General features: G+C 42.1%; 2 protein-coding genes across 2 annotated transcripts in view; one reads left to right on the forward strand and one right to left on the reverse strand.

Annotated features, from left to right (window-relative positions):
• Positions 1-2361: 2361 nt before the first annotated feature.
• On the reverse strand, positions 2362-8545 carry LOC139662416 (acyl-coenzyme A thioesterase 8-like). The gene is made up of 6 exons (XM_071541104.1): positions 8349-8545; positions 7464-7600; positions 6531-6756; positions 5497-5654; positions 4577-4768; positions 2362-3593 (listed from the first exon to the last, which is right to left on the reverse strand). Exons 1-6 carry the CDS (start codon positions 8537-8539, stop codon positions 3481-3483), a joined length of 1017 nt encoding a protein of 338 aa, XP_071397205.1. The 5' UTR covers positions 8540-8545; the 3' UTR covers positions 2362-3480.
• A 2127-nt stretch (positions 8546-10672) lies between these two features.
• The window catches only part of phactr3b (phosphatase and actin regulator 3b), a 41980-nt gene continuing 25359 nt past the window's right edge, over positions 10673-27293 (forward strand). Inside the window, exon 1 of the mRNA XM_071541105.1 lies at positions 10673-10781. Coding sequence (XP_071397206.1) covers positions 10673-10781 — 109 coding nt within the window. The remainder of the gene's footprint in view (positions 10782-27293) is intronic.

Raw genomic sequence — 27293 nt, forward strand, 5'->3', positions numbered from 1 at the left:
ATTTGAATGCACAGAGATACTGTGACGAGATCCTGAGGCCCGTTGTCGTTCCATTCATCCACCGCCATCACCTCATGTTGCAGCATGATAATGCACGGCCCGTGTTGCAAGGATCTGTACACAATTCCTGGAAGCTGAAAACATCCCAGTTCTTGCAGGGCCTGCATACTCACCAGACATGTCACCCATTGAGCATGTTTGGGACGCTCTGGATCGGCGTGTACGACAGCGTGTTCCACTTTCTGCCGATATCCAGCAACTTCACACAGCCATTGAAGAGGAGTGGACCAACATTCCACAGGCCACAATCAACAACCTGATCAACTCTATGTGAAGGAGATGTGTCGCACTGCATGAGGCAAATGGTGGTCACACCTGATACTGACTGGTTTTCAAAAAATGCATATCTGTAGCCCTAGTCATGTGAGATCCATAGTTCTGTGCCTAATAAATGTCTTTTTTCAAGATAAAACTGCACATTTTAGAGTGGCCTTTTATTGTGACCAGCCCAAGGCACACCTGTGCAATAATCATGCTGTTTAATCAGCATCTTGATATGCCACACCTGTCAGGTGGATGGATTATCTTGGCAAAGGAGAAGTGCTCACTAACACGGATTTAAACAATTTGTGAACAAAATTTGAGAGAAATAAGCCTTTTGTGTGCATAGAAAAAGTCTTAGATCTTTTATTTCAACTCATGAAAAATGGGAGCAAAAACAAAAGTGTTGCGTTTATATTTTTGTTCAGTGTAGGAAAGCCAAATGTAGTTGGAAAAAATCTAAACTTGAAGTTCATCACCTCCATATGCAGAGTTATTGATTAACTGAACCAAACCATTAAAGATGCACGAGCTGCCTATTTTTCTGGCTTAATTAATAGTAATAAACTCAACCCAAGGTTTCTGTTTAATACTATCAACCAGCTTATAAATCCCTCTCTTCCTGCTATTCCCGCCTCATCTTCTAATGACTGTGAAAACTTTTTATCCTTTTTTGTTGGCAAGATTGATGGCCTGAGGTCCAATTTTCCCCTGACTGTTTTACCCCCCAACCCACTCGGCTGCCCTATTTTACTGTCTGAATTTGCTCCTATTTCCCTGCAGTTCCTTTTAAACACTGTGGCTCATATGCGTCCCTCATCCAGTCCCTGTGATATGGTTCCCACAAAATTTCTACAATCCGTCCTTCCTGTCTTAGGTCCTAGCCTGCTCTCTATTATCAATTGCTCTCTCGCATCCGGGTCCGTACCTGACTATTTTAAAATTGCCGGTGTTCAGCCACTCCTTTAAAAAACTCACGCTCGACCCTTCCCAGTTAGAGAATTATAGGCCAATCTCCAAGCTACCTTTTTTATCCAAAATCCTAGAAAAGGTTGTTACAGACCAACTCCTGAAGTTGGTTGAGGGTCATAACATCTTTGACAAATTTCAATCCGGCTTCCACCACAAGCATAGTACTGAGACTGCATTACTAAGAGTGACCAATGACATTCTCATGCATGCAGACAAAGGTGAATATTCCTTATTTTACTTGTGGGCTGGCAATGCACACTGTTCTAACTTGTTAACCCGACTTCTCTGAGAACTCTCAAATAAAGAACTTTGTCTCATCACATCTTGAACCCTGTGATAGTGGTAATTTCTTAGCACTCTCATCGACTTTAAAAGAAATTCCACGGCACAGGATAGCCAAGGTAGTATGTATTACAGCACATAGCACAAAGATGGAAAGGTTAGAAGCCTATTAGCAAGTTGTGCATTATTAGCTGGTCACATTGTCAGGTATACAGATGGGGAAACATACTGTATGTACATGCAAATAAGAATTGCAAGCTGTTCACATTATAGAAAATTTCAGATATAAACAGATATGTGTCCAGGGTCCAAAGCTTTTCTGATAGGATTTTAGTAATGGGATTGGATTAACTCTTTTTTTTATCTAGCGTAGCGTATCTAACTATGTGTTAAAGACTGAAAACTGCACCAAGAGTGTTTCCAGAATTGGCCTTCATATGTTAGTTCACTCATGTCTTTTTGGCCTCACAGCACGTTGTTGCCTTATCTTAACAGATGGCAAGACCAAGGTCTGTTTCAGGACTGCAAATCTGGATTGGTTTCTGTAATCTTGATCTTGCGGTATCTGGATCAGAATTAACCCGTCTGCTAATTTTTTGAAAAACAGACTCAACGTCAGCAAGATCAGTCCGGTGCTGGATTACGAAAAAGGGGATTAGAAAATCTGTATACTATGTGCATTCTATTCACATTATCAGATCATATTTGCAGATAGAAGTAGCATACATGCAGAAATTTGTCCATAAGTATGTAGCTGAATTTTTTCCAGAAATATGTATGAGCTGAAAATATTTAGGATCACATACTGAGAACACTTAATTTAATGAAGAGGCTCATGTGGTGTCGGCACAAAATGAACTGAAAGCTTTCTGTCTGACAGTGACAGTGGTCCAAAACATATCAAACCTGAGGGACTTGTGCTATTGTTATTGTTTCTTGAACAAAACAATTTGGAAAAAGTCTCAAGGCAAGGCAAACTTGATTTATAGCACATTTCATATACAAGGCAAATTTCAATGTGCAAAACACAAAAAATATGTAATTTGTCAGGTAAAATGACATTATCAACTCATAAAAATAAAGAAAGAAAGAAAGATAAAATAGGTAAGGATGATAAACATAAATAAAATAAATTAATAATAATAAAAATAATACATATAGATGATTTAGCAAAAGACCACAGAGAAAGGGAGTGTTCTGAGCATACTTTTAAAAGAGATGACTTCTCAGGGCATCTTGAAGTTTATTCCAGTAATTGGGAGCATAATTACTAAAAGCAGCTTCACCTGATTTAGTTTTCATCCCGGGAACAACAGACCGGTCCCAGATGACCTCAGAGGTCCGGGTGGCTCATATCCTAAGAGCAGGTCAGACATGTATTTTGGAGCTAAGGCATTTCGTGCTTTATAGACAAGCAGAAGAATTTTAAAATCAATTCTGTGGCACACTGGAAGCCAATGCAGTGATCTAAGAACTGGTGTAATGTGTTTTCTAGTGAGTCTTTTTTGGGGAGATCAGGTTTTGACATAAGACCCCTTACTTTGGCTATATTTTTAAGATGATCAAAAGCTGATCTTGTGATGGTATTGATATGGTTGTTAAAATTAGATCGCAAATTTCATCAATGCACTGAATCAGTAAATCTACAGGACAAAAGTCACCCAAAAACACACTGATGCCTGGTTGTATTATACTTTAAGAGACACCTTGGTTGTTGACAGTCATCTTATTGCCGTGACATAAGAAGTCTCAGTTATTAATATGAGAATCGGCAAAAAAACCAAACAAAAAAACAAGAAAGGTGAAAGTTTACATTGAAGAGCTGACAACTTTACTACCCAGTGCATGCAATTCAAACCCTTTATGCCTTTATGAATGAATCAGGTGTGTGACAGAGACATCTTCCTAAAGTTTACTGTCCTCTGCTTTCACTCTCAGGACGCCCTCCTGGGCACAGGAGGCGGCCAGCACCCCATCTCTTCTCCACAGGCGGCCCTGCACCAGGCCTCTGCTGCTCCCTGTAGGATGCCAGGAGACATGTTAGGCTGGAGTGGGGATGCACAAAAAGGTGGATCTTCTGTCCAAAATCTTAAGTGGATCATAGGCGGTGAATCACTGATCTAACATACAATAAAACACTGATTATTCAGAAATGCATGGAGATCAAACATCTCATAAGGAGGCAAAAACAAATGTCACATTGCACAGAAATCTGTCAGACAGTAAATGCAGAGTGATTTTTTTTTTTATTTGTAACTCACCATTTGAAAAAATTTAAACCGATTTGTAAATATGTAAAAGCATCTGTGAATAAATGCTTTCCAATTTTCATTAATATATCATGACTACATAAACGGTAAACATTTTTAAATATTTATTTTTTAAAAATTCACACAGATATGTCTATTTTCATTGCTTAAAGATATTCACATACTTTTGAGACTTTTTCTTGGGCCTGTAAAATGCCAAAGAAATATCATTATTGGGTTTGATGAATAAATATAAAGAAATTAGGTTAAATCTATATTTTACATGTTTAAACATTTGCACTTTTATTTTGAAGGCTAAACACCTAACCTGAAAGTCTTATTCTTGGTTATTCTGGCCAGCTTCTAGCGTTTGTGGACTCCTCGGTGATTTGCTTGCAAGAAGAGTCTCAAAAGTATCCACACAAATAGATGGAGATTCACAGATAGATTTACATTTAAAATTTCTGCATCATGTGACATTTGCCTCCTTGCGAGACTGATCTCCACAGAAACATAATAAGTAGATGATAGTTTCTAAGTAGATGATAAACTGCATCTAACCTGACTATACGAAATGTCATATCACTGTGAAACCCTTTTGGAGAGTGGGTAGAGAGACGAACAAACAAACAAACAAAAATACTGTATTCATACACACCGCCCCTCACCACCCTGTTTGGGCAGCGTTGGGATAGATAGAGACAGAAGGAAGAAATAAGCACAGCAGATGGGGAACTGAACAACATGCTGACCTGCCCACGGACTCTCGCACTCATACAACATCCACTCATCTGAGCGGAAAGTGCTGTGGAACCACATGGCGTGGTCCAAGGAGGCGGCGAACTGGGCCCTGTGGTTGGGATACGGCAGCAGCGCTGTGCGCAAAAACGCATAATCTGATACATAAGCAGCAACGCAGCAGTGCAGCTTCATGTTCCCTTCACCTGAAAGAAACACATTCATATAATGGGTCGCCAAATATTGCCCGGATTGTATTATTCAATATATTGGTCTATATTATATAATTTGCACTAGGGCTGGGCGATATATCAATATTATATCGATATCGTGATATGAGACTAGATATCGTCTTATATTTTGGATATCATAATATCGTGATATGGCATAAGTGTCTTTTCCTGGTTTTAAAGGCTGCATTACAGTAAAGTGATGTCATTTTCTGAACTTACCAGACTGTTCTAGCTGTTCTATTATTTGCCTTTACCCACTTAGTCATTATATCCACATTACTGATGATTATTTATCAAAAATCTCATTGTGTAAATATTTTGTGAAAGCAAACCAATAGTCATCCCTACAATTTTGTCAATATCGATATTGAGGTATTTGGTCAAAAATATTGTGATATTTGATTTTGTCCATATCGCCCAGCCCTACTTACAACTGAACATGTAGCCCACTTCGTAGAAAATACCGAGATATATATATCGTGTATCGTGATTCAGCCTAAAAATACCGAGATATGATTTTTGGTCCATATCGCCCAGCCCTAATTTGCACACATCTCAATATTTAGATTTATTTTCATACTGCACATATTCTCATGTTTTTCATATTGTACACATTTTTCATTCATTCCACTGTAGCGTCAAATGCATCTTTCTACCCCATGTACGGATGTGTGCAGTGTAATGGATTAGTTGCATTTTACCGATATGTCCTCGTGCTCGCACCCAGAACAGCGCCTTTGGCTCCACTGCGATGCGTCGGTAAATGACTGGTGGGTTGATTGGCTTGATCTCAATGGGGACCTCATTAGCCAACAGTTTGTTCAGGCCTTGTTTTGCATTCTCTGCTAGGTCTGGTTTACTGTGCAATTTAAAAAAAATAAATAAAAAGGTGCATGTCACATTTTCATCATTGTACGTTACGACTTCATTGTTATAATTTGGGGCTGCTATAACTTGGCCTCTTTAATAAGCGGTCGAGGCTAATACAAACTATGTTTTTGTTGTATGGATTGATTCAAACTAAAATAATTGAGGAATATGCTGCCATTTAAACAAGACATTGTCTGAAATTAACTATAACTCAGTGCTATTTGTACAAAAAGAAAGAACACTCTTCAGACTGATGGATTATGCCTTCAGATCGGGGATGTTAATGAGCAGAATATCTGATGGACTGTCAAAGTAAATGGGATCACATTAGCCTGAATCAGTCTACATGTTTGCTTTTAGGAGAATTGCTCCAGATTGCTGCGACACATCTACTAGCAGTTCGGCGTAATTTCATGAACCAGGGATTATAAACTCACTATGTGTTTTAGTCTATTATAGGGGGTTAGGATAGGCACACTGTTTGCCTATTTTGGTTGCTTGGTTTAATGCATTTTCTAAGCTTACGAAGTTTAAGGGCACACTTGTTTGGTTTGTGTGGTCTGCTGCAATTTGTAGGCCTGCCCTGCTTAGATACTGGCAATGCAAGCAAATTCAGTTAACAAATTTGAGTAGAAATTGTGTTCTTAGAGGTATTTTGCCATTAAATGGTGAAAAAAAAGTGATTAAAATTCCCATATATCGAATTAGATCCAATCAGAACTGTGATGCATCAGCAACCAATTCATAATTGTAGTACTATGAATCGGAAGCCCATGCTGAGCCCCACCCCTAAAAACGAGCTTTCATCTACAAATACAGACAAGTTATGGTCAGTCAAACTCCTCTGTGCGGAACAGTTTTCTACCTGAGATAAAGCTGAATGAGCTCCTCTACAGTGAGCAGGTCTTCAGGCTGAGGGACCACGGGCATGGTGAACTGGTGCTGTAGGGGACTGGGCTGCTGCATGTGGAAGGAAGCTTGGCAGATTAGTATGGGCTGTCCGTGCTGGATGGCCTTCACCGAGCGCACTGAGAAGCTGCGTCCGTTCCTTGTGCGATCCACCTGGTACAGAACCGGAACACTGGGATCCCCTGAAAACAACCCAGTAGAAAACTGGGGGGTAACTGGGTTTGTAGGGAAGATAATACAGGTTTTATTCTGTGCAAGCCAGGACTGTTTCTTCCTCTCCATGGCCATTAGTTATTATTCTGTGACCCTATTGATTATGGTAAGATTATGATGGCTAGATTCCTCTGAAAGTTCAGTCTGTATTAATGAAGATTCTCTGCTGTCTCCAACATCTAGAAAACAAAGAAGAAGAGTCTGCCCCACCCCTTATAATCTGCAATGTCCCACCAATGTACAGTGCCATAGAAGATGGTAAAAGTACTCAGGGTCAAGGTAGATTTCAAGTTGATTGCATTGTAATAATTTTACCTCCAAGTGATTTTTTATGAAGATAAACATTGTATAAGTCCAACAAAAACACTGTATGATTCTCCCATTAAATGTCAATGGAACAGCTTCAGTCAGTACACTGGTAGGATATCACAGTGTAGAGTCTCAGTTCTCCAGTGTCCACATTTGTTGATGCAGGCAAATACTGAGAGAACTGACTGTTAGAAGTAACAGTGAATTGTTAAAACCAGCTTTACAGGTTTTGTTCATTCTAACACTGAGCCCCTTTCCTGTCAGTATGATGTATGATGTGTGATGGCTGTGCAGTCTATGAGCTGTACTGAAGCAGTGAATTTACCAACACCTTTAACCTGTTACATACATGGTCAACTCAACTTACCTGCTCGTACAAAGTAGCAGTGAAGAGAATGGGCGTAAAGATTATCGCTGACAGATTTGGCAGCAGCTACAAGAGCCTGACCAATTATTTGGCCCCCAAACAATCGCTGGGTGCGGGGCACCCAATGGTGCGTTCCTCTGGAGAAAAAGAGAAATATTCTGAACAACGGTAACTCAATCTCACAGTACACCTGAATAGGCCAGAACAGGGGTTTTCAACCATTTTTGGCAGGTGACAATGTAATAATATCAGAAAATTGCTGTGACGTCAGCATTAAAAACACATTAAAATCATGTTTTTCATTCTCATTACAAATTCTACTGAGTGTAGAAACTGTGTTTTTTGTCAAGGGGATAGAAACCAAGCTGCTCTTGTGAGCAGGTTGATGACAGTGCATTAGAGATGTGCTTTACCTACTTTGGATTCAAAACTGAATATATAATAGAATAGTGGTGTGCAACCTTGTGCCATGGTTTCATTCATTACAACCAAACCCTACAGCAGCTGATTTCACTGATTAATACAACTTAAATCAGAGAGGAGGAACTAATCAGTGAAATCAAATGAAAACCTGCATAAAAACCTGCAGACTCTCAGCCCTGCATGGCACATGGTTGCCCACAGCTAGAACAGAATATTCCAGAACAGCATAAAATTTGCATTATATTAAGCCAGCACCAAGTCTATCTCCATGGATTAGCCTATACATCGCTTTAGACTTAAAACAACATAAAACACAACGCCCAACAACATGTAACCCTCGAAAAACGTATGTGACGTTGCCCACAGCACCATTTTTGACTTTTGGTTTGACAATACGAAGTTAAAGAATAAACTGTGGGCTATATGCCACAGACAGGTCGATGCCAAACTTCAGCCAGCTACCTGTACAGGTCTACGTCGAGCTTCTCCAGGTTTAACACGCTGGTGACCAGGACGCTTCTCAGGTCCTGCTGAGATGCTTCAGACCCGGGGCTGTCCGACGTCTCATCTTCGGGGGGTCTCGGTGACAAACTGTTCACTGGGTTGTTAGAAGTTTTCATTGAGTCGCTTTCTTTCTCACCATCTTCTGCCATGTTTGTTTGGAAACTTCCTTCCTCTGGTCTTCAACGTCGGTTGCCATCCGACGTGAACGCGCCTTTCCGCCACCTAGTGGTGGGAAGTCAAACTGCCAGCTTGTGTCAGGTGGCAGGATAGGGTTAGGTATTGTCAAGGTATTCATGTATTCTCTTCCCTCACCGCCACACGGGTAGGAAAATAACAGGTGATTTTATTAATTAACAGGTGAATATGATCAAATGTCATCCACAATCAATGAGCTGTGTATATTGTTAAGCACCATTTTGATAGGAAACGCATGTGACATCACGGGAATGCTATGAAATGAATCGTTTCATATGTACATTTACACCTCAAATTTTATTTTTTAAACCCACAATTTTGCATGCTAATTTGACTCTGTTTATTCGCCTTTCCTGCAGTTAAAAAATACAACATGAAAACAATTAGCATCCATTGTATGACAACAACATGTACAACTTTACACAAATCTCCATTAAAAGCCCCATTATCTAAGATGGATAAACGTAATGAACCTGATCTTATAGGAGAAGTTAGCTCCAGGCTCTTTCCACCTCTTCTAAAAAAAATAAAGCCTAAATTAGCCTAAGTGCCTGTTTTAAGTTGTGGAATCTAATTGTGATATATGTGAGTTCATTATATATTTTTGTAGCCTACTATATTTTACAATTATCTACAGTTATCATATGGAGGCCTGTGCATTGTGTAACTATTTGGGGCAAAGTCTAAGCAGCTTGTAGGTAATTATCGCTGCTGACAGGTTTACTGTAGCTGCATTATTGTCATTATACTTTCTGCTCGCCTGTCATTCTTGTTAGCCTAACAAATGACCATGAGATTATCAAGCTCTGTCACATTTGTCTGTGTGTTTTTTTGTCAATAGTCAAATGGGTGGGAAAAGTCGCACATTTTGCCCCATTTTCAAAACGTCGATGACGCGCAGTATCACAGGCGGACGCGAATGTAGCGCTGCCTTCAAGTGCTGTCGGAAATATCATAATTGTGAGTTGATCTCAATGAACGTCCCAACAAAGTGGAAAATAGGACTTCGAAAGGATGTTCACACTATTCCATTTTTTCCAAACTGCCACCACATTTTTTTTACTTCAAAATTAATTTGGAATGACTGCAATACAGATCTCAACAACCTAACAATCTAAGAAAGGCTGCTAGTAGCGCCAGCAGTTTACTTCTAATTGCTACACGGTGAGTTAAGTAGCATTTTCGAAAACTAACAACAGTTACTGAAGACGTGCGCTAAATAGGCTAAATATAGGCTAGGTATGGTCTTTTGGATTCTCAGTGCAGTCATTTGGCTTCAAAACACTTGGATGCTGTACAAGCTGTTTGGGCTAATTTTATGGTCATTTTTTTGCCCTTTGAAGACATGACGCTGCTAGCTAACTCGCTGTGTGTTATCTGGACATTCAGTATAAACCTCACCAGTATTTCCACCAACATGAGGGTGAGTTAATAATGACAACATTCACATTTTTGGGTGACCTATTCCTTTAAGTTTCAATTCGTCATTTCCTGCATCTACAGATTTCCCCTCAGTGATCATACTGGACACCAGAATTTATTTGAGCAAATAGGGGAATCAATCCATCAATTTGGGGATGGGACTCTTCACTGTTGCAGCCCCACATTGTGATTTAGGCTTACATAAAAATCTTGCCTAGTGCAGCTTTAATGGTAAAAGAGGTGCATACCTACAACACTTTTGGCAAATACATGAATTAAAGCGCTATTTTTCCTTCTGCCGCTCTGCCACAAAGTAGCTCTGTGTTGCTTGATTTCTAAAATGAAACAAAATGAAACAAAAAAAAAAATCTAACTTTCTGCAAAGTCCATTTTGATATTATTTTCGACCAAACGAACATGAACGCGCTGCCCAGTCGCATTTAGACCGCGGAGCTCGGACTTTACGAGGAGCACCTGAAGGCAGCATAATGCAGCGCGCGTAATGGATTTCCCTTTCTCCAGCAGCGCTGCTCCTTATCGGGAACCAGGAGCTGCAGCAGCAGTCCAGCCACATTAAATCTGCACCACCACTTGATGCCAGTGACCTTGGCTGACGGCGATACCGCGTCCAGTATTTCATTTGGCGTTCTGCTTGTCTTTCCACCATGGCTTCGTCGGACGGGCTGGATGAGGATTGCGTGCTGCAGCGGGGAAGATCTCAAAGTGACCCGAGCAGCATCTCCGAGGTCCGCTTAGGTGAAGCGCACAGAGCAGGTAAGAGGGGAGAGGGCCTAGACGCATGTTGCACATCTCCTGTCACCGCCTGGCATATCGCTCATTGGTTTGTTATTTTGGCAGCTCGTTCATATAGGGACGGCATCGCCCGCAGCCCGTCACGCCGATCCCGACCGCGGTGATCCCAGTGAATTTGTATGCAACAAACGTAGGCTGTGTTGTAAACGTGCGTCATTTACTACCCCGTACTCACCGCTGTGCAATGGGCCCTATTTGTGAAATTTGCACTTGTGGTAATGTCATTGACAATGACAACCACGAACGCACCTCCAGTGAATTCACAATATTTGCAACACATGTACATGGCTCCTGTAACCAAAACATGACATGCTGTTAAACTGGTGCCATACCCGTTTGTTCTCCTTATATTTGGGCGATTTTCTCAGCACAGCATCCTGTATTTGTGCTAACTCAATGAAAGATGGCCTGCATTGATTTACTGCTATGTGTGATGCAAAGATGGCAAAGATTTTCAGTCATTTGCAGACCCACATGCTTCGTTGCTGTAATGGCAGGAGTATATTAATTATCCTATATTTTCCTACCAATCTGTCGCTCAGTTATTGCCCAGTGTATGATTCACATTCCACTCTTGAGATTACCAAGCTCTGACTAAGGGGAAAAAAAAAACATGTTGAAATATACATTTGAGTGGCCAAATTGTGTTTTGCATAGAAGAGTCCAAAATTTAAAATGGATTTCCTCAACATATAGAAATACATTTTTTGGTCCAATTTTTGTACATTTTGAAACCTGCCCTTAGAGCATACTCTGAAGTGTATGTGAAATGTATTTATTTATGTATTTTTTTTTTTACAGTATGGGAAGTAGCCTAAATATGTAGACCTCGTCATCACACATGGATTGGAGCGTGTTGAGTCGAGGCTGGAGACAAGTGCTGGTTGTGTATGTGGCTGTTTCCATGGTGACCCAAATGGCAGAAGGCAGCAGCACTTGGCTCTCCCACTGTGAGGCCGACATGGTGTTTATCTGCCTGCTTCGCTTACTGGGTCGGCTCTCTCGATGCGGCCGGTGATGTACAGCACCCGGCCATTCAGAGTGAAATGCCACTTCGGTCTGTGAATTGTGGTTCATCGGTAAGACGGTGGATCACAGTCCCGCTGAGAATCGTCGGGGCAGGCCTTCAGTGTTGCTCAATAACCAGCGAGCATGAGCGCTCATAAAAAATTAAAAAATAAACCGTTTTGAAAGGTATTGAGTAAATGGATCGATATGGAAACATGATAAATCACTCGTGCTGGAATATAGGCTCTTGAAGCAGCTGTTTGCCAGCCAACAGAACCCAGGTGTCATGGATTCAATGTGTGGCAGCGGAGAAGGAGCCAAGTGATTGGTCGAACGGAGAATTTGATACTGTACAGCAGCTGTGTGTGTACAAATAAGGAGCTTTTTCCCCGCACAGTTCAGTTATTGAATCGCGGTTTGAAGTGTGAGGCGTGTGGGCGGCTGAGCTGGGGGGGTGGAGGGGAGGGGTAGGAGACTGTAATATGCTTATAAGAAACATAACTTCATCTGACTTCATATCTATGCGTTCTTATTGCACCACAGCTGACGGGACTCTCATTTTCACTGCTCCCGATGTTACGCTCCTTTTTTGATAAGGCCGGCCCGGAACATCAGCCCATCTGACACGGTCGGCTATCTTTAGCACATGGAGGCTCCGGCAATAGTGCAGAAAGATCTTAATGTTCTCTCTCGCCAACAGAGACACACTGTTGTTGTTTTCCGTGGGCCCTCGACGGCGAACCCAGCGCCTGTCACGCTGTCGTGGGGGTCGTTATGGTTACGTAACGGCGTCGGTATATATCTCTCTCGTGAAGCCTCGCAGACCACACTGGCGGGATTGTCCCGTCGTATACCGTTAATTGCCACTGTGCACGTTCATCTCTCCCCTGCCGACTTCACCCGGATCCCCCCGCAGGGCAGACAGGGCGCTCGGGCAATGCAGCGAGTGAAAACCCGCCTGCCCTCCCTCCCCCCACCCCCACTCCCACTCCCACCCCCATGCCTCCATCCCCTCCGCTCAGTGCTAACCCTTTCTTAGCCTCGGCACCCCTGCTGCGGCTTTGATCTCGGCTCCTGAGCGGGCACTTGAGGAACAGAGAGGAACCGTCACGATTAGAGGGGAGAGAGAGAGAGAGAGAGAGAGAGAGAGGGGGAGTGACAGATCTCGGATCGTGGCGCCCAGCTGGGCAATGTCACAGTGAATCAGCTGCACAAAAGACCAGTCTTCATATACAAATGACCTCTTATTCCATCACACTGCTTGGATTATGATGTAGGATAACAGCAGTTTCTCTGTGGATGTTACTGTGGATGGTGCATGACCGATACAGGCAAATCTACCTCGTAAAGATACTGGTCATTAGTGCTGAGATTGAATACTCGCGTGAAGCTTCAAAATCAGATTCTCATGCCGCTCATTTTCATTCCAGATAAGCGCAGTGAGCGCCGTGGACTCCCGACCATCTGATTTAACCTGAATACACATTTCCCAGAACCCGCAGCCCAACACAGCCTAGATACCAGTGCTTTGCTCGACCGGCTAGAGACAGGAGACTCTGCACACAACACAGCGCTAAGGATAGTCTCCCTTTATATGGAATTCCTCCTGGTTTTATTAGGAGATGGTGGGTTAGCGGCCACCTTGATCGTCTTGCGCGCGTTACATCACCAGCAGCATCTTTTAGGGATGACGCAGAATAGTCTGCACCGCCAAAACATTGTAGCCTTAAGGTTGGACTCATGCCGCATTCAAATTGTGGCATATGCGGTAGCCGGCAAACCGGATGTTCATTGTTCTCAGCAGCAGAACGACTGTGAACTCTGCCAACGCCGGCGTAAAGCGACGCCTACCATGCCTGCGAGACAGAACAGGGCAGGATACCGTGAGCTGAATTCTTCCCCCGACTTTCACCCTCCGCCGCGGTGGTGAAGACAAACCAGATGTTGTAAAATCCAGCCCAAGTGGATGCACCCGCATGAGCTCGTGCACCTGCTCTTCTTCTCTCGTCCTCCAACCAAGAGAACGAAGTTGTGAATAAGTCATAACTTTCTTTTTCCGACTTTGTCCATTTTGGGAGAAAGATGTGCCGCCACATTTCCGGCCTGGCTGGGCTATTCCCCGTTCCCTGCTTTGGCTTCCTGTTCCTGTGCAGTGGGGATCACGTTTAATCACTTCAGCAAAATATAACCTAGGAGACTTTTTGTAATAAAATGAAAGAATAAAAATGCACAGTCATAATAGAATTTAAAGCATCAGTGTACATATTGAAATCACCTTGGCAACCACAAGGCTTATGCAGTTGACTGACATCCCGCGATGCTGAAATATCATGGCCTGTGTGGTTTTTTTAGGCCACAATGTGAACGCAGCATCAGACTGCAGGCATCTTTGCGTCACATCTGTGTGTTTATCGGATACAGGTGCCTAGTCAATCCCTGGTGTTGCCTCTAGCCTGCAGGAGCCTCTTTGCCCGCTCCCCTCTTCCCCCCCATTTGAGCTGGTCCTGTTGTGCTAATCTGACATGCTGCTGTAACATCAAAGGCTCTCTCCCTGGACTAAACCCCCCCCCCCCTCCTCCTCCACCACCTCCTCCTCCTCCTCCTCCTCCAGCCAGCGCTATAAGCTCGAGTTCGTCCTCACATCCAGTCGGAGCAGGAGAAGGAGGTGGAAGAGGCCCCCCCCCCCCCGCGATGAGGAGATTAGGATCCCTTATACGCGAATCGACGCGGCTCATGTTTTATTAATCGGGAAGCCCTATGCATAGCCGGCCATATTCAGAGCCGCAGAGAGCATAGCGATCACGGCAGCCCCGGCAGGCCCCCGCTCCTACGCGGTTACCCTGGTGCGCCGAGAGTGTTCAGCTCAGCAAGGGACATGTGCTAAATCTCCTTCACCGCCACATGAGCATTTTGACAGCGGCTCATAATTAAAGATGAGGGGAAACGGGACGAAAGGTGTTCATAGCTGGCCATAGAAAAAAAAGGCCTATAAATATGCTAGGGCAGAAAAGCAGTGTCAGTTCCGGCGTCCACAGTTGTCTCAATTGAAACGTCTGTTGTAAAGCATTCGGGTGTCATGGCATCCGTATTGTCGCCTTTGAACTCCATGACACAGGGTGGCAGCCCAGTGAAGATGTAAGCTAGTGTCCTCTGCAGCCTCGGTTTGGTTACGAATAGTCAAATCTGCCTTACAGTAACGGCACTACTGCACTGGAATGAGGCTGAGGGTCTAGGGGGTTTCTAGGATTGGGGACGCGTTGAACGACATCTTGAAGTGCCGCTAAGTGGGGTCAGAAGAGTAGGGGAGCTTGTTGACGGTAGGTGATAGTAGGGCTGGGCGATATATCAATATTATATCGATATCGTGATATGAGACTAGATATCGTCTTAGATTTTGGATATCGTAATATCGTGATATGGCATAAGTGTTGTCTTTTCCTGGTTTTAAAGGCTGCATTACAATAAAGTGATGTCATTTTCTGAACTTACCAGACTGTTCTAAAACAGGGAAGGAAACCCTGTCTTTGCATTTTATTTTGATCACAGTCTTGTTTTAATGAAAGTGCTTGTGACATCTCACATGTGGCTTTGACTTACAACTGAACATTTAGCCCACTTCGTAGAAAATACCGAGATATATATCGCGTATCGCCATTCAGCCTAAAAATACCGAGATATGATTTTTGGTCCATATCGCCCAGCCCTAGGTGATACAGCCACAAGAGGGCCGTACTTGGCAGTTACGTTGCATAAATGAAGCAGTGACAATCAAGGTAAGCGTGTCTGAGTCACTGTCAGGATGAGTTCAGCACTGCGGACACCTGGCCAGCAATGAATAGGGACTCGCGGTTTGTCCAAGGTCATACTGCATAAAGACCAAATCGCAGCTATTGTTTTAAGATTGATGACAATGGATTTTCAACACTGAGCGAAGGGATGCGGAAGGGTTTCGTAAGCCCAAGAGGTCGGAGAATTTCCTCAACCCGTAGAGGAGCGTGTAATCCTTCAGTTTAATTGAAAACATGGCAATCACTGAAATAGCAGTTACTGTACCAGGTTTGCGCACAACAGCAATATGTAAAAGGTCTGATGCTTACTACTGCACCATGTTACAGTAAGGTTTAAGCTGTAGTTAGAGTGAAGTGAGAACGTTTCCGAATTTGCACCTCAGGCCAAATCAACCCTCACATTATGAGACAGGGATGAAAACTGAACAGGCAGCATTAGAATAAGCTTCGAAAGCTTTTGAAATTTCCTCAGAGGAGGTTAAAACGAAAAACTGCGCATGGGGAGAAAAAAAAAGAAAAAAAAAACTTTGCATAACTTCATGCCCTTCTGTTGATATTTTTAGAACTGATGCAACTCCTCTCAGTTATTGTGGATCTCGTGTCTCTGTTTCAGAAGTGGAACATCTGAAAGCAGTGATGAAGGATTTAGCATGGACAGCATGGCAATGATTCATGTAGAGCGTCGCGGAAGTAATGTGACTCTAATCTAGCAGTTTAAATGAAAATGTGACTTTGCTCAAACGGTAATAGGTTGTTCCGTGTGTTTTTACCCTTGGGTCTTTGGTGCAACATTGATTTTTTTTTCTTATTATTAGCTGGCCAAGAGTCAGTGGTACAGTAGCTAATTCAAAAGCACCTTGTGTTTTTTTTTTTTTTTTTTGCCTACTCATCTCCCATGCCATTATGCAGTATGCAGAGATGTCCCTGGGTCCCACTGACTCCAGGGCCCCGGACAGCAGCGCCACAGGCAGGACAAAACATGACGTCACCCTCCACCAATCTAATGAAAGGACACAGACGCCACTATGTATGAGGCTCTCGCATAACGCCAGGCTGGGTTGGGTGAGAAAGGCAGAGCAGTGGACTGTTGCTCAGGGCTGACTGGGACCTTGAAAGTTGGGACCAGTGAGGCAGTCTGACTATCTGTCTACTACCTGGAGCAGCTTGCAGAGGTAGGCTGACTATGTCACTGTAAAGAGTTCACTCAATATTTGGAATCCATGGAAAAACTCCCCTGCCAAAGCTGGAAACCAAAACTCTCTAATATGTGATCACTTTGAAACCAAACCCCCTCATGTTATCCCTGAAATGTCCTTAATTTCTCCATTACCTAAACGTTAATTATCCATTAAAAGTAACATAGCTTAGCTTTAAAAAAGTAATGCCTACTATCACCGGTTTTCAAGGGATCTATTCATGGCTTGATGGCACTAGTAATTAAGGGATTTTTTTAATGCCTTTTGTGCATGGTTTACAGGGTTATTCATGAGTTATTCATGAGTTATTAAGGGAAAGTTCCTGTACCCTGAATTTTTCATTATATTAGAATGCCAAAAATTAAGGGGGTGTTTAAGGAGGTTGTGATGGGGTCTCCTCCATTAATCACTCCCTTAACTATTTGTAAGGGGATTTTGCATGAATTCATGTAAATGTAAGGTTTTAAAGGGATTTGCGGTTCATAGTGTAATGTCATCACACCATGGCAACCTGGGGCTAATCTGTGGGAAGAAGATAGCCACGAACTAGAGACTGACTTTGTGGAGTCCGAGAATGTTTGAACTTCTGCATCAAAATCAGTTTTAATCAATTGTATTGCTAATGGTCATGAACTGGAAAATCTGTCCATAACCTTGGGTGGTGTCACTATGTCCACAAAGGGAGTTGGATTCATTTCGAGCGTTGGAGTGACTTGTCCATGTGCGCAAATCAAGCCCGAACGGTCTGATATCACAGGGAGTAATTAACATCAAAGGACCAACATGTAGCGATGTGCTAATTCTGTTCCGGGGCCGGGTTTCCCTTTGAGAGAACAGAGAAGCAATACATATAGATAGTGTTTGTCTCCATGCGCTTGATTGAGCGGCGGCAAAAAATAGAAACGGAGAAACTGTACCGCCCCCCCCCTCCCCCGCTACACACACACACACACACACACATCATAGAGCGTAAAAATTAAGATGCACATGCACACAGACACCCCCCCCCCCCCGCCCCGCTTCCCTCCCCTCCCCCACCAGCCAAACAATGTGGGATGTGGGACTTGAAAATTCTTGTTTGGTGTGTCAAAATTCACCCCCCCACCCCCCACCCCCACCCCCCGAAACAGACAAAAGAAAACAAATCAGCTTGGATGGTAGTGCCATGCTCAGAGAAACGGGCTGTGGCTCGTGCTCACTGGTCTGCATGCTGTCCAGAGCTTTGTTTTTATGCTCCGTTGTGCTCTCTATGCCCATAATTTCTGCTTTAGCGACATTGCCTTTATACATTTACAGTTGCATGGATATTTTCCTACATCTGCACCCCTCTGTACTGTATCCTTCAGGGTTTTCATATGCTGGAATCGCGCAGTCCCCATCTTCACAATAACAGCGCACACTTATGGGGGTGGGTGTGCACACGCCATAAATAGCCTTTATTTTGAGAGAGAAAGTGTGTCGATACTGGGAGCAGAGGCAGCGAATGGGCGGCGGACTAGCCTCGTTCGGCGAAGCTACTTGACTTAAGCCGTCAGCCATTTACACATAATGTATTTTTTATGAATGTTTCATGTGCTGACCTAATTCCTTTCAGAGCCGGGTAAAAAAGCAATATGTTGCACATGAGAACACACCAGAGCATCCAGCTGATCCCTTTGACATCCTCACCCTACAACAAGGGAATATGAAGGGTTGGGTAAATGGAAACAGAACTGCGATATCACTCAGGGAAGACAAGTATATAGAGTGTGTAGACCACCGCCGCTGAGTTGTTTTGAATCATTTTCTTTTTTTTTTTTTCTTTTTTTTTTACAAAATCTACATTGCATCCCATGGAGATGGGGAAATGGAAGAAGCCTAGCTAAGGCTTTATCACGAAAGAGAGATATTTTGCTCTCTGTGGCTTTGGCAGATGTAATTAAAGCAAAATGCTTAAGCCCACAGTAGGAGGAGTGGAGAGACTGATCACTCTCACAGAGTCGAATCTCGCAGCAGCGCAAAAGGAGGAGTAGGAGGGGAGGGGGTGCAGCAGCTGCAAAAATCAATCTGCTGAAACTGGGTGCTGGATTCAAAACACGTGAACCTCCCACTGGAATGAAGTCTTAAAAAGTGAAAATGAAAGCTATTAATCAGCGTGTAACTATGAGACTGTTCTGATGTGACTCCAGCACAGCCGATGAAATAAAAACTGGAAGTCCACAGAGGGAAAACACAGCAGCTCGCTGCCATTGGAAAGGAATGGCTGCTGAGAAGGAGCCGAGCCTTTTACAAAGAGAAAGCCCCCATGGGCATCGGTACAGATTTGCTGTAAAACACAGGCATGAAACATTTATTTGTTACAAATAAGGGCCAGATTTCTTCTTAGGTTTAACAATCGGAGAGTGTAGCCCATAATATTGGAACAAACCTGATTACTGTATCTTTGCATGAAACATTGGAAACATTATTACTCTTTACACTGATGGTTTTATAGTATTACAATATCTGGCTTTGTTCTTTCTACTTGGGATTTGTCTATGCTTAAAGCAATATTCCACTTAGTTTTAGTCATGAAAACCAGAATATAAACTACTCACCAAGATTAGATGCAGCTGGACGAGTTTGTAGCGTTCAGTTTTTTTTTCAGGCCACAAAAATACTAGACAGAAAATAATAGACATGAAAATAATAGACTGAAAACTGACATTTAACATGTTGGTGAACAGATTCAACAACAGATCCAGCTGCTGTGATTTTCAACTGACTGTGGGTCCAACGTTTTAGAACATCATTTTGCCCAATAGCATTTTTATTGATATAAGAGAACATAGCGGAGGATTACCATTTAGGAGAGATAGTTCCTGTTTGGGAGACCGGATCTACAATAATTTTTACATACTAATTTTAGTGTAAACCAAGAACAGAAATGCAAAATGACGATGGACCAATGACTGAATCTGTTCACAGATGTGTTAAATGTATGTTTTCAGGCTATTTTCATGGCCTCATTCAAACGCTACAAACCCGTCCAGCTGCATCCGATCTTGGTGATTAGTTCATATTCTGGTTTTCAGGGCGGCCAAGTGCCAAATAACCCCCATGTTAAAACTAAGTGGAATATTGCTTTAAATCTCACATGATTCCTACCAAAGTGTTAGTTAAACTTACAAAAAGAACGCACGCTACAAAAAACTATTCAGATCATGAGACTTAAGGCAAACTATGAAATCCACCCCAATGCAAGTAAAAGCATTTCTTAGTTCATCAAAATGTTTCGGCCTTGTGTCCTCACCCATGGGGAGATGAGTGCATTTTTCATTCATTTTCCTATAGTTTCCTTCCAACCAACCTGTTGTGAGGACATGTTTTGGGAGCTAACTCTGCTGCTAAGCCCAGACAGCGCCAAGTTTGACCTGACAAACCTGGCCTCCTCCCAACCTTGAAATATCCCTTTCAGTGGAATCCCAGAGAATCAGAGTGTGTGTGTGTCTTCCCTGCTGCTACATTCTCCGATCTGTCACTGTGAGACTGCATTGGCTCATAGGCTGCATCCCAAACACTATGCATGATTCAGCAGATTTAAAGGAGAACAGGACTGGATTTCAGCAGCGGAGGGGGTTTTCTGGAGCTACGTGTCCATTTTCCGGTTTAGAAACTGGTAGCGCTACTGCGATGCAAAGCATTTAGGTGTTAAATGTCAGACAAATGTGAAGAAAACCCAGTCAATCTCCCATTCATTGCCTGTGGAGTAGCTCCAGGCCTTATATAAGTATGACATCCTGGGTTAGAGTCTCTGCTACGTAGGTTTACTGTTACTCATTGGGCTGTTACGTCTTGGGGAACATAACATTTAAATAATCTGCGTTTCCAACATTTCCATATAAATAGATGTCTGTTTCGCTACTCTCTACTGCTGACTGATTTAAAACAGTAGTGACTCAAACCATAGCCAGTTCATGAAAGCTTTTACATTGATGCCGCCCTGCGTTCAGCCCCGACAAAGCGCAGCAAAACGTTTTTATTTAAACGGAAACGGTGGTGCGTTGAACACCCTGTTGTGTTACGCGAGCGTCGCAACTACGGCAGCTGAGAAGGCCATTCTTTGCGTTCTTTAAATATGTGTATAACACTACAAAACACGCTCGATGTTACAGTCGCTGCCCTTGCCGTCCAGAATAGCAGAGAACATCCCAATGGAGTGAAGGGGTTTGTGGAAACTGTGCTTCCTAATTACAGTGATCCAACATTTGCCTGAAATGCATTTCAGGATGACAAGGCAAACATTTCAGGTGAAGGATAATCCACTTCTTACCTTCAGACTGCGTTAGGATCTATATGAGCTAATTATTGTATTATGAGTATTAGGCCTATCATTATTGCTGATCACTGTTGTTGTGATATGATATTGTAATATTTACCATTATATATTTAGAGGAGTAGAGTGGAGTAGAAAAGTTTATGAAAGTGTCACTCCACAATGAACAAAAAGATACAGACATGTCTTCTAATTATTAACGAGAGACAACGTACCTCAAAGCCCGTTGCACACCGTTTCGAGGAAACATGACGTTCAACCCGGAAACCGTAGCAAAACGGTGCACACCGTATTTAGATTGAACGTGCCCCAGGTCTTTCCCGGGAAAAATCCTCTGGTGCACAGGAAGTGATGCGTTTTTAAATTTTAAGCAGCAGCAACAGCAGTTTGTTTGGAATTAATAGAACATCAACTAGACAGACATGTAATACTACCAACTTACAAGGATTTACTTACTTTATTTGGTTTATTTTAACTGTCACAGTGGATATTGATCATTGTTTTCTGTAAATGTACCAATATCACTAATTTTCAACTTTACTCCCAGGGCGATAGGTGAAATACTAAAAAGATAACGTCATACCAACATGGATAACAAAACTCCCTAACCCTAACCCTAACCATATCATACAGTACAGCAACATGGATCATAATAGGATGTGGCAGTAGAAGACAAACATACAGGCAAGACGAGCAAGTACAGTAAAGCAGATAGACAAACAGTAAAATAATTTACAAGCAACAAGGTGAAGCTGAAGAAATAACTTACAAGCAAACAGTAAGGCAACAAGCAGACTAGACCGGCAAACATAGACGGTAAAGAAAGTTCTAAATTGTCAGTTGCTGTAAATTTAGACATTAATTTGAAGGGTCAAGATGAGGAGCAGGAGCATTTCTCAATATGCGTAAATATCATGTGAGTAAATGTGATTATTATATTGGTTCAATCTGGTAATCTGTATGGACATTTGAAGTTTTAACACATATTTGTTATATTTTTACATGTGACCGCAATTGGAACCACCTTTGCAGAATCACCCACTCGTGCCTCCAGACATTAAGAACAATCTGCAAACAAATTCCACACTTGTTGGATGTGGGTGTTGGGTCATTCATAATTGTTTTAGTCCGCTCTGAACATACTCTGAGACTATCAATAACAGTTCTCTGATTCAGTTACTTTGTGGCTGAGAAGTGCGATCAATTGTAAAGCACTTTGGTGCAAACTGTTCCACAGATGGACAGTCCATAACTGCAGGTTTGAGCTGTGTTAAACTGCTGATTTAGAGCCTGGATCTCCATTTTGCCTCCTCTCCCCTGTGACTGAACACCACTTAACCCCCCCACCCACATACACACACCTTATGCATCTAAAGAAAAAGTGCAAAACAATAATGCCCTCACATTTTGCAGATTGGAGCTCTTGGAGACAGAGCTGCTCATTGGTTGAGTTAAACCTCAGTGGGCGGAGACAAGGGGTTAGGGTTAGGGTTAGGGTTAGAAGAACTACAGTTTTTCTGGCTAAGTAACATTAGACTGAAGCCCAGTGAGAAAGACAAGAGGTAAAAGAGGAGGAAGCTAATGTTATGAAGCCTAGCGTGCTTGATACTTATTGAAAAAATACAATCTAGCCATACTAAGTTATCTAGGTTAGCTAGTTATCCTAGCTGACCTTCCAGGTCCAAACTAGCCTAGGTAAGCTAGTTAGCTAGCTGCTGACCTTATAATACCGTGGTCATGAATAAATGAAAAAATAAGTCATTGCCATGTAGATGATTTAATTATATTTTAACCAGAGTTCCTTCTTTGCCATTCAAATTTCTCACTTAGCTATCTTGCGCTTCTTTCTTTGTCTCCGCCCACTGAGGTTTAGCTCAACCAATAAAATTATTTCTGCCTCCAGAGCAGCTCTGCCTCTGAGAAATGTTTGCATAACTGAACTCCAATCTGCTCACATTTCATGGTTAGGTCAGTGCAGCACTGCAGTTGCTTCAGAGTCCCTGATCTTATGTTTGCAAGCTTTAGGCCATTCATCAGTTTATTATGAACTGATCATATTTTGTATGCAAAGCCTTTTTTAAATTCTCTAATGAATTATTAACAGAAATCCATTGGGGTGAAAGTACTTAGATCTCTTATAAAATAGATATGCTTAAGTAAATTACATCTAACAAAACCTTTCATTACTGGACTGTACAGTACTTGAGTAAGTGTGGCATACCTTCCATCTCTGGCCATATATAATGAAGTCTTGTAAATATTGAATGAGATTCATGCTCACTGAGTAGCACACGCCTTTGTTTTTATACTTTACTTACTGCTTGTCTGTCCCTGGGGAGAAATTCAGCCATTGACTTTTATCATCTGTGATGTATCTCATCGCTTCCTGCTGTTAGCATATTAGTGGCTCTCTAGAAATTGATCTGAAACCACAAAGGTTTTGTTTACAGACCAATTGATGCTGTCTGAATAATTAATAATTACTCTCCTGTGCCCATGAGGTTAGGGCTAACCCTAACCCATGTATCCAAGTAGAAGGTAAAAATGTTTTAAAAAAAATATGTATACCCCAAACAAATCAGTTTGCCTGTTTGTTGAATGAAGCCATTGCACCCTAACAAAAATGATATTACGATTTGTAGTGTAGTGTGTCTGTATTACTCAATAGTGACCTTATCTTACTATGGTATTATTTTCTGTGATATCATTTTTGCTGCCATATTTGTACAGCATCTGTTAATCAAAGGATTGCTTTGGTTCTATTTTGTGAGGGAAGCCATTGTAAAAAAAAAAAAAAAAAAAGACTTATTTGTATTTATAAGCCTAATACATCTCAGCTGTGAAAGCTTCAGTCTCGGTCAGCAGGGGCCAGTCTGCTCTTTGGGAGATATGTGAATATCAAGTGCTTGAAGAGGACATAAAAGCTGCATCTCCTGTGATATATAAGTGTGATGACCTTGAAACATTGTATAGTATCCTATCCTTACTATAAGCATTACTAATACTATAGTTCTATTCTGTAAGGGAAGCCCTTGTAACAAGAGTCTATTAGCTATAGTTTGCACATGACTTCAAAGAGCAAAAACATGTCAAACGTTTGTGCTATCATCATTTATCAATTATCTATACATCATGTATCTATTTCCCAGGAGACTAGCCAGTGCTGCAAAAAATACATTTCACATACACTTCAGAATATATTAAGAGATTTCAAAATATGCCAAAACCTACATCTAGATGACTTTCTCTGGAAATTGTTAGACATTGAAAATCCATTTTTTTCCTATGCTCCCTTGACAACATGTATCTGCAAGTATAGTCATACTTAAGAATATGTGTACATATGTTTTAAAATCGAAAATTCTAAATATATTTTGGACACTGTAGCTACATTTTCTTCCTATACTGTTTTTTTTTTTTTTTTCAAATTAATGCCAATGAATGGGCCGTTTTTTTGTCTAGCTACTTTGAAACATATCTATAAGGTGAAAATATTCTGAAGATGGCTATATAGTAGACCTACTTACAGATAGCCTATACAGGCTTTGTTGTCAGCAGTGGAAGAAAACATATTCCCAGTGTCCAAAAAAATATTCCGAATCAATGTCATCTGCATGTATAAAAGCATTTTTTGGAGCAATTTATGTCAATTTTGAAGCATATCTCCAAGTAAGCACATTGTGAAGTAGGCATTTTTTGAAATGAAATGACAATGAAATGCATTTTTTGCAGTGTGTGCCGGTGTATTGCCTCCCTCCTCCCTGCCAGAGAGGCGGGGTCCACATGGCACATAAACACTAACAGGAGATCTGCAGATGTAAAGCCGCTCACTCGGACTTTCTACTCGGTCCGACCGCGACAATCGCCGTCAAACTATAGCCGAACAACATATATAATTTGGTATTAAACGGAGTAAGTGAACGGAGACAACGTTTCTTCCGGTATTTATAGCCTACATCACGGCAGTCTCCGGTCACTAGGAGCCACTCGTGCATTTTGGAAGATATGATGTGAATATCGGCCGCTTTGAAGAGGGCGTATATCTTATGATATGTAAGTGCAATAACCTTGAAATAGTTGTTTTGGTTCAACATCAGACAGATTTTGGGTCAGTCCGCGAAGCAGCATCTCTTTTATTTACCCTCATTATAATACTCCTAAAATATTCCTATAATATTCCTACATAGACTTCTAGCGTGTCTGTGGTAGTCAACAGTGAGTTTATAGCGACTTTAAAGTACTTAATGGTTTTTTTTTTTTTTTTTTAGATCTCCTATGGTATCTATATAATATTCCCATAGCGACATATAGTGTGTATGTGGTGCTCTGTACTGAGTTTATAGTGACTATTTACTATTTTACTACATTTTTTAAATTTTCTATTTTTTTTTAATCTCCTATGGCATAACTATAATATCTCTATAATAACCCTACAGGGATTAAGAGATTTTTTTTCTGTGATATTTGTATAACATCCTTCTAAAATGTACTATAGGATTAGTTTCCTATGGGTGTAATCTTTCTTTTTTTTTTTTTATAACCAATAACACTCAGGAGTAGTAGGCTCCTGAGAACAATTCAATTATTGGTAATGTGAGCAATGAGGATGGTGTGATTTCTTATTCCAGGTGCTTGGTGTGACATAGCAGCCTCATTATCTGCTGTAGTAGACCTTTGCTTTAGGCTAGTGTCCACTGCACAGTAGCTTACTCTGACATTTGATTCTCTTTATGGTGAAAAGAATGATGTCTTGGATTTTCACTTTTTGCCTAATTTGCAGAAAAGCCTGCTAGAGTGTTCCAGTTGGGCCAAACCTGACACCGAACCACTTGAATAAATTTTTCAGCACAACTTGCAAATTAAAAATACAGCGACTCCCTTACTTACATTATGCATTATTGCATCCTGGGCTACGATTGGCCGCTGTTCTCTGTCTCTCTGTGTGGCAACAGCCTTCCCATCCACCCAGCAACCCCCCTATTCCTCATGCTGTGGTGATTCTCTGCCTCCGAGGGCCTTTTCTGCAGCATCCAGCGTGGTAGCCATGGCAACGGCAGCCTGACCCTGGGCCTGCTGCTGCAGTTACTACAGGCTTGACCTGAATTCCCCACCACATCCTAGGCAGGCAGACATGACTTGGGCGACTGACCTGCTTCCCATTGTTGGCTGTCGAGCAGTGTGGCTCCCGCTGCGGTTGCCTCGGGTGTCAGCGAAACCCAAGGCGCCAATACGCTGCTTGTTCATGGATCAATACACTCAGTTATGTTTGGGCTCGTGTTGTACATGGAGTCTGCGGATGTTTGTAATGTTATCCCATGCGTATCCGTCATGGGTCCATTCCAGAGCATTCGCAAATATAAGGCAAGTGATAGGAGAAAATATGCTGATGCTTCTGTAGGCAGCTGAAGCAGTTTGAACTGGATCTCTAGTCCACAAAGCTGAAGTCAAAGAAAAGCATCCCAGTAAACATTTAGACAAATTTAGACCTGCACCAATGTTGAAAACCCCTGTAAATATAGTGCTGAATTGAGAGTCCATAGTCATCCATAGCTGCTACCTGCATGGTTTTGTGAAATTACGACCTGAATATTTTTCTGGTATCAGTTCAAAACAGGTTCCAAAGCTGTTTTATTATGAAATTTTACCATGCTATGATATCATATTTTGAAAATATTGTGCTCGTTTGGGTTGACGTTGAACTTGTCCATGTCTCGCACGTCGCTGTCCGTCAATTACTTGCTGGTCTACGCTCTGCCAGAAATCAAATCCCACTGCACCTGTGGAATAACCCAATACAAATTGCTCACACAATACACTTACTTTTGTCTTCTTATAATGTGATCAGGGCCTATTTGGCACCCCGTTTCTTAAGAGATAAATGAACAGATGTTGTGGATTTAGACATCGGTGACAGAAAATGAGAGCATTCATGGAGTGATCCCTGCACAGCCCACGGCTCAGCTGTAAGCTCCCTGAGGTGTCAGCTCGCTGTCAGAGCCAGACTGTGTAGGAGTGCCTATCCTATTTCTGTCCTTCCTCCGAGGAACTAGAGCCCTCTCTCTCTGTACAGTATCTGCCACCCAGTGCAGCATAACAAAAGTCAGCTCTGTCAGCACAGTCAGCCTCTCTGTCTGTCTGTCTGACTGTATGTCTCACTGTCTGTCCATTGTGATCCCTACTCCGGGCC

The sequence above is a fragment of the Centroberyx affinis genome, unplaced genomic scaffold, assembly GCF_046629955.1.
Source record: "Centroberyx affinis isolate AG114_WGS23_722 - 3 ecotype Tasmania unplaced genomic scaffold, CSIRO-AGI_Caff_v1 ptg003785l_1, whole genome shotgun sequence".
NCBI lineage: Eukaryota > Metazoa > Chordata > Actinopteri > Beryciformes > Berycidae > Centroberyx > Centroberyx affinis.